At 39.9% G+C, this 8643-nt stretch overlaps 1 protein-coding gene across 1 annotated transcript in view; it reads right to left on the bottom strand.

Annotated features, from left to right (window-relative positions):
* Window positions 1-314: 314 nt before the first annotated feature.
* Window positions 315-8643, bottom strand: part of LOC105006464 (LHFPL tetraspan subfamily member 6 protein) — a 45640-nt gene continuing 37311 nt past the window's right edge. The window contains exons 3-4 of the mRNA XM_010865025.4: window positions 1117-1215; window positions 315-1021 (exon numbers count right to left, since the gene is read on the bottom strand). Of these exons, the coding sequence (XP_010863327.1) occupies window positions 903-1021; window positions 1117-1215 (218 nt within the window). The 3' untranslated portion in view covers window positions 315-902. The remainder of the gene's footprint in view (window positions 1022-1116; window positions 1216-8643) is intronic.

Genomic DNA, 8643 nt, shown 5'->3' with positions numbered 1-8643 from the left:
AACTTAACCTTTTTACTACTGGTGACCTTTTCAATGAAAAGCCAGTCGTATGATTATGCATGATTAATGAAGCATATTAATCACATATAATTTAAGGAAATTAGAGTATGAATGCTGTGAAGGTTTTTAGCAGTTAGTAGTAACAGTCTCATGATAAGTGTTTAATTTCAGATGAAGCTGAGCCACAGTGAAAGCTGAGCCACAAGTTTATAACTCTGCCATAACATTTGGGAATATTTATGAAGACTTTTAAAGTTACAAGATTTATTTACAATGTATTTACAAAACAGAAAGCCTATTGATTTAATACAAAATGTGTGGCTATGTTTTTTTAATAATACAGTACACCATACGGAAAAACATACATTGAACATATTTGACAGGGGACTTTAAAATTTCCTCTATATAGATCTACAGTAAATATTTACTGATGTAATATGTTTAAAATGACCAATAAACGTTAATATATTTGGGGCAATACTAGGCCACCATGGAGGTATATAACATATTCATTGAATACAGTATATATAATATTCAGAATAAAAAGTAACATCAAAAGTAACATCACTTATTTTAACTACTTGTGCCACTACTTCAGTTACCATAAAGAATTATAACACAGAATAAAAGAGAGACCAGGCGAAAAGAGTTGTAGACTCCCCTCTTTGAAGTGCACTGCGGGAATACGGAGTGTCTCATTGAGAATGCGGCATGGATTTGGTTTCTGCTGCCACATTAGAAACCACCATGGGGTGCATTTCTTCGCTTAGGAAAGATGGGTAGAAAGCGTGCAGGCAGACGGTATCCCAAGATGTTCACTCATGCTCTACATCTCCTAAATGCCAGATGAGGACACATTTGATCAGAGTCCGTTCTCGATGGCCTTCCTAGGCTTGATGACCTCAGTAGGGGTAATGCTTCTGTCTCTTCCCGGCAAAGCAAGCCATCCAGGTACACACTGTCATGGCCGCCACTGCCCCTGCTCCTGTGCAGTAGAACGCCCAGCCAATCTCACAGGAACCTAAGCCCCCAGAGACAGAATTAGAAAACAACCCAGTGGCATACAATATTTCACAGATTTGTGACGGTGTTGATGGGCGGATGTTTGAACCTTACCGAGCTCAAACTGGTTTGATCTGTTGCTGCATGTCTGTCGGACTTCCTCGCTGTCCCAGCCTAGAGGGTAGAGCGCACACCCTGACCCAATCAGCAAGGCTGTAGGAGAGAAAGTGAGATACAGACAAAAAGAATGAGTATACCTATTGTTGCTTAAGCATTAGCTTTGTTTTGGCAACAGTGGAAACCATCCGTTCATGCCAATAAATAACCTACTGAATTGAAATGCATTGAAAAGAGAGTGAGAAAGAATAAACAGATGCGTGTCCATGCATGTGCGAATTTGTGTGGGTGTCCCAGTGCTTTTGTCTTTTACCATGACTAGCTGCAGCATAAAAACCAAAGTCTATTACACGCTTCTTAACACCCCTGTGTTGGATTTGAAAGAGAATTCCCAATTGCCCCTGAATATTTAGAGTGAATATATTCCCCTAAGCACTACCACAGCTCTGTTACTTCTCAATACATCCAATGGCTATCAAACTGTTGAGAGAAAGAAATTCTAATAACATAATATCCTCTTCAGTGTTATACTGTTTATCACTAGCCCTTGTCTTTCCCTACGAGCACTGACTTTGCTGATTACGTCTTCCATGAGAACAAATACCATGACTCCTAAATGCGGTTATCCCACCTAGCCATTTTAGGATTAATGGACTAACAGGGAGTCACTCTGGATAGCAGTGTCTGTTAAATGACTGAAATATATGTTAATGTTAATATTGAAACTCTGGGGGAAACCCTATAAGTTATTCAAGGAAACATTCAAAAGGGTATTTCAAAGATGAAGACCATTAAAAACTCATTGTAATGGTACCTCAAAAAAAAACTATTAACATACCCCCAAAAGGTTCTTTAAAAGGTATTTGTTAACCCATTAAAAGGGATTACAAAAAAAAAAATCTAAATAATTTATAGGGGCAGTTTCAATTTGAAGAACCCCCAAAAGATCCTCCTGGACTCTTTTCTGTTTAGAGTGTAAAGAGAGTGTGAAAGACTATATGTCATTGCTATATAGAGTCCTAAATAGCTTGGATACCGTGGAGAACTGTTAAATACAACACATAACTGTTATATAATCTTAGGGATTCCACAAAGCAGCCTTATGGGTAGAGATTTGACACGGAAGGACCTTTAACGGATTTGCATATAAAAAGATAATGAATTTTCCATGAGTCAGTGATTGGAAAGAGTCACTGCAGCCTGGCTAAGGTTGTGGAGCTTACCTCCTGTGGAACTGGTATGTGTCTTAATCCAGATAGCTGAGGTACAGGGCAATGAGGTGACTATGTGTGTGTGTGTGTGCGCACACTGACTTGCGGTGACATACGTAAGCAGTTGATGAATGTGTCATTTCAGAAAATCATGGTGCAGTGGAAAGTGACATATTTTTTAGCACAAGTACATCAAAAGTGCTTTCGAATAATGCCAGCTGCACTGGATGAGTTTGTTGTGATTTAGCTTAACACATGCATGCTGTATATCTCTCCCCACCCCTCCCACTCTCCTTCCCTCTCTGCACCCCCCACCCCTACACTCTAAATGAGCCTACCACCTGCAGCGTTTTGCTGAGAGTCTGATTTACAACATGACAAGTGCCAGGACTGTTTTGGTGAAATGGCCTAGCTGCTCCCCTTTTAATATGCTTGAAAAGTTGGAAGACCTATCAGTGGGACTTTGATCCACTGACTGACTTGTACTTCTTCCACAAGGATGGCAGTAGTTTGCCAACCCAACGTGAAGGTATTGATTTGGAGGTGTGTCATTGCGAGGATGTGGCATGTAGACACTGGGTTCAGGACAAACTGGGTATCTGGAATAACACCCCTTTTCCCCAATGATAGTGCGCCACTTTTGAAACCGGGCGGCTCAGGTAAAACATTGTGCACTACATAGGGAATAGGGCACCATTTGAGACATACACAGATACAGCGGTCTCATATTTTTTATGTTTGAGTCAAATGCAGGATGACACTGTGTTTATCTATGTCGCTGTTTGTTACTTCAGGGAGATAGTGAAAGGTTCCAGATGACAGCATGAAAGCAGTTCCACCAGCAGTAGGCTGTATATCAGAAACTGTGTGCTGTTATGGGAATGGCTTTTTAAGTCTGGGTATTCTGAAACCCTCACCATGAGTAATCATTGATGTTTTACTTCTGTTGAAAAAAAATATAGTAATTGGGAGCTTGGGGAAGAGGTAAGGATTTTATTTAAGAGTCGTCTAATGAACCAAGTGAATGTAACTCAGGCAGGTGACAAGAAGTAGAAACCTGTTAAACACACATCTTGCATGGTTCAAATCATCCCATCTGATGCCGACCCAGGCACACTGTATCATCCCATCATTTTCAAAGCCCTCTTGTCAAGATGCCATTGATTTCTCTTTACAGACATTCCACACCAGTCTGCCTCCGTTTTATTTCTTCTCAAAACAACCCTGCTGAATCAATTATGTGACGTTTTTGTCTCTTTACCGAAGCGCCCCGAATCATCCGATGCATTTTTGTCCATGTAAAAAGGCTTTGTGTCTACAGACTGACAGAAAGATTAAGAAAATCTTAGAGTATGATAACCAGAAAAGGAACTAGGCAAGCCTAGTTCAACCAGCCTGCAGTTAAGTGATAGATATTGTTGCCCTATCGGACTTGAATCCGGTACTCTCACGTGAAAGGCAGTGTCCTTAACAACTACACCATGGTGCTATACGTTTGCCCATTGTTGGTATAGCATCTCAACATTAGATAATTTTGTCACGCATTAACATCACGCCAATTTTGAATATTTCGCTAGACACTATTAAGCATTGTGTTAAACTGACCAACATTTCTTATTAAGTTTACCTCCACCACAAATAGCATCTATAAAATGTATAGCTTCTGCCACTGGCCGTTTTAACAGCTTATTAGCCAGTAATAAGCTTACTAGTATCTACTAACTTACTACTCTCAATGGTCATGAGAATTTAGCAATTTCTAGCGAGACTGATGATGAACTATACACTGCCAAAGCCATTTCATTTTTCATTCAAGAATGACATTGATACAATAACTATCAATATAGGTGACGATAACAAACTTTTCGTCAAGTGAAAAGACAAGAGAATCGTGGAAACCGCTATTCTTTTACTGCCCAAGCGGGCAGTACTTCAAAAATCCACCAGAAATAATAGCATTTTAACCATAAACAGTTTTAGTTTAGGCTTACTATAATGTAGCTACTGAAGGTTGTAGCCACAAAGCTTTTGTTTATCTGGAACAAATCCTAATGGATAATTTGTTTTGACTATGACAAGATTCGAACGCGGGACCTATTGTTTGCAGGTCTGTGTCTCTAACCACTATGCTATTTAACAAGGGGTATTCAGTTAGTCAGTCACTCACTCAGTAACAGACCGCTTCTGCGGTCCGGCAAAAATGGCTGTCTGGGAATGAACCCCATCCTGAACATGAACTCTGGCCCCCACACAAAGCCCTGAGGGATGCCCCTGAATGTAACAAGGAGGTATGAACATCACCAGATAATACAGAGAACAAAACCATTGTGGGAAAACCAATGATGTAGGCACATTCATAAAGAAAGCTTCTTTTTTTTTTTCTATCTTTTTTGACTCATTTGGGCTGAACAATCTTTTGATCCTTTTGGACTGAACATTGAAAACTGCCCTTTTTACCCAATATAAGTCTGAAGCTGACAGTTAAAGAGTGGCAAAGTGTCCCTTTAAATGGTTTCTTCGTAATGTGAAGCAATTAACATTATTACTGATTTAGTAATAATAAACACTTATCTGTCCACAGCTCCCTACTAATCAGGTTGGCAAAGTATTGTACAGTAATTGTGCTTTCATACTAAGCCTGAAACTGGCCAATCTGATCACGCTGTGAATAATTTGCAGACTTTTTCCTCCTCTATCTGAAAGGTATCTATAAGGCATGAGACTTGAATACCAAATAGACTAAAGAACTCCAATTAGAGTCTCTCACCTAAAACTGAGGCCTTGACCACTTAATAGAAGATGAAGCCAACATACTCACACAAACACAAATCACACATACACACAAACTCTGGCTTTCCATCATCGTTATCCCTCTCCCCTGGGAACTCGTACGCTGATCTCATGCATCCTGAGAACCGTGACCTAAAACTTGAAGTTAATCCAATTTTAAACTCCCGTTCTCAATTCAGATTTTCCCTTCTCCATCCACTCATGCAGTTACAGAAAATATGTCTTCAGCTTGGAACAAACTCTGACCAGATTTTCAACACATTTTTTCACATCTGTATGTGTATAACTTTCAAAATGTATTTTCTTTAAGTCGGGTCTTTATCTTGCCAGGCAGGTGTCCTTTATACACCCTTTCAAAATAGTCTTGGAAGAAGAGCGGTCTGACAACCCATTTGAACAGCTGCCATCTCGGCAGAGAGTGTGTTCAAAACGTCTTGTTGTTTCCTAGACACTGTTCTTACTGACAGCTCTCTGATCTCACAGCAGAACAGGTGGCATGCTGTCAGCTGCCCTCCTCTGTCGCTCAACAGGCCAACCGAACCTTAAAACAGCTCACTAAACCTGACGTTTCAACAGAAACAGGTGGCGCACTGCACCGCCAAGAGACCCTGCTGTAAAAAGACTAGCTTGACAGGACCCTAGAACTGTCAAGCTAGTGTACAATGCAGAGAAAGCTCAAATGAGAACTCATTTAAAACATTGCCTTGACCAATGACTCTACCTGGTACCTCCAAACAGTTAGACAATGGTGACCGGAGGCTGTTTTTAACACGAGTTTCAGGACAAGCATTCTCTTGATAATTAAGTTGAAGGCGATACTGAAGGTGATACTTTGATATTTTTCCAAAGCCAGACTACACTGCTGCAAAAAGTGATTTCATATAAAAATGGCTGCTACACTCAGTCGATCAGTATTTATTCAAAATATTTAGTGAGAAACACAGCATTGGGCAAAGTCAATATTTTGACTACAGTCATGCGACAAAGTACACCTCCTAGAATTTTTTTTTTCGGACAAAGCTAAATTCCAACCAAATTCATTCATTTTAACAAATCACACAAAAAATTCAATTACACGAAACAGAAATGCAATTTACTTATGTGGAATGTTACCATCACATAAAATGGCTAAAATTTAAATCAGGTGCATCAAAACAAGTGCAAATCATTAGAGAATAACTTGGGATGGTCCACTTGATACAAGAAAACTTTTTCAGCTAGTAGCACGATCGTATAATCATCAAATAATCACCTTTTTTAATTTTAAAGATATATTTTCCATTATTGTTATAGTTTGTTGGACAGAGACAGTTGAGAAAGTCTTAAGACAGAGTTTTTGCTGATACACAGTGGGACGGATCCGCCACAATCAAGATGAACTCTTACTCATCTTTGTAGTCCAAGCTAAGATAAAAGGGCTGATGCACGGTTAGAATTCATTAAGCACAACTATAGGAATGATAATGACATGACTCAGTTTTACCAACCAAGGCTATGCCTTTGGGAGCATGTGGTGGAGAACAATGAGGGAATTAGCTGAAGGGATGAGGATTACAACAGATGGGGTAACTTACTATGATTACTCAAAGACTTTTCCCATCCTTAGTGTCAGACACATCAGAAAAACCAAAGCCTGACTACACAGCTGCAAAAGTGATTTCACACAACCCATCTATCGCTGGCCTGATTAATCTCTGAAGAGTGGGATTTTAGAAAATGCCTTTCAAAAAAGGCCTATTTGGAGTTGTCATGGGTGCATTTTGTACTGTGGAATTATTTTCCCATGACCTTCCTTCAACCCTTCAGAAAAAAGAGCATGGAATGACATGGAAGGGCTAAGTGGCAAAGGGCGTAGGGGTTGGAAAGAAAACACAACCCAGACAATTCTGTCTGAAGAGAAAATAGTTTAGCTGAACATCTAAAGCAATAAGGATTCTATAAAATATGGAAAAGCATAGTCCTCCAAATTAGGTGGAAAGATTTCTTCAAAGGAGAGCATTTTACAAGGTCTGTCAGGTATGTCAGTTCAGTGTGAAAGACTTGGAGGATTTAACTCAGTTCTGCGTTTTCAGCAGAAAACCTGACAAAATGATTTCAGAACAAGTGTATAATATTGCTCACACAGAGCCTGCCCTGAGGCCCATAACGGCAGTAGTTGCCTTTTTTTTTTTTTTTTACAGCTATCTAACATGTCTTTTAACTGCTAGGAACTCCGTTGTGGATTTAAATTCCAGCCACTTTAGATTAGAGGCATTCTATATATTCAGCAGAACTGAGAGACTGTTGAAGAGTTAGGCTAACAGGGGTTTTCTCTCATAATTCATAATAATGATATAAAAAACACAATTTCCTTGAACAGACTGGAGGGCAACATTCTAAAACACCATACTTTAAAATCGCTCACCTTAGTGTTTCTGCACACTGAATGGACTGCCCATCAGTGAGAAATCGTAATTTACCCGAGGGCACGGAGAAGGCAACGTAACCCTTTCAAGATGACCTTGAATAAACAGTAACAGCACACTTCCTACCTTGGATTTGTCTGTGACCTGACCCATGGCGGGAGGGATGAAAGTGAGAGGGTAGTTGGATGGGATGGTAGATCTATAATAACGTCTTGGCTGCAAAAGCACCATTGTCTTGGTCGGATTAAGAGCAAAGCATACACCCTTGACATCAGATAGGTGTGTAGCACACATGTGCTTGTTCACTGCACAACAGGAAGGTCTTTCTGCCTGAGCTTCCCAGTCAACAACAAAGCCTCTAAAACACTTTGGCTTTAGGTTACATCTATTTGGGAGCTACATGCTGAAAAAAGGCCTCATCACTGACCTGAAACCGTTTCAAAAGTGAAACCTACTCAACCATTTTAGTGGCTCATTTTGCCAAAACGCAGATTAAAATAAATGTTAGTAATATGAATCTGGCTTTGATACAGATTGATATAACTTTTCAATATGACTTCCTTTTAACAGGCTACTGTAGGTTATCGAGTCCAGCTACCCTGACTGTTGATATTGCATCCCTTTTGGGAGTGCATTCAATTACTACGCTACAGAAAGACATTTACAGGATGTGTCTGAAATTGCACCATGTGTAGTGCCCTACATCTGATAACAAACCCTGTAGGGAATAGAAATACATTTAATATGCAGCCTCAATCTGTTGTCTCTTGTCTGGGTAAGTGAGGCTGTCATGTCAGAGTTGAGCCCCAGGGATCTCATCTCACCTAATAATGGTGACATCCAGAATGCTGCCCTATTCCCTATGCAGGGAACTGTTTCTGATTGTGAAATTAGTGCACTTTATAGGCAACAATGTGCCTTTTCTGACGCAGTCTTTCTCTGCGGCCATGTTTGTGTTTTTCACCTTTCATTACCAGACACCTATGAAATCCACTCACAAATGCAAAGCAGATGGTTGTATTAAATAGAAAGTGTATGTATGCCACACTAAATGGGTCCACACCCTCTGCAACAAGAGATAAAAAAATAAGCAAAATTCATCCCTCAAAGAGCAACTG

This window comes from Esox lucius, chromosome 7, assembly GCF_011004845.1.
Source record: "Esox lucius isolate fEsoLuc1 chromosome 7, fEsoLuc1.pri, whole genome shotgun sequence".
Taxonomy (NCBI): domain Eukaryota; kingdom Metazoa; phylum Chordata; class Actinopteri; order Esociformes; family Esocidae; genus Esox; species Esox lucius.
The sequence above is the reverse complement of the archived record's forward strand: the minus strand, read 5'-3'. Positions and strand labels throughout refer to the sequence as shown.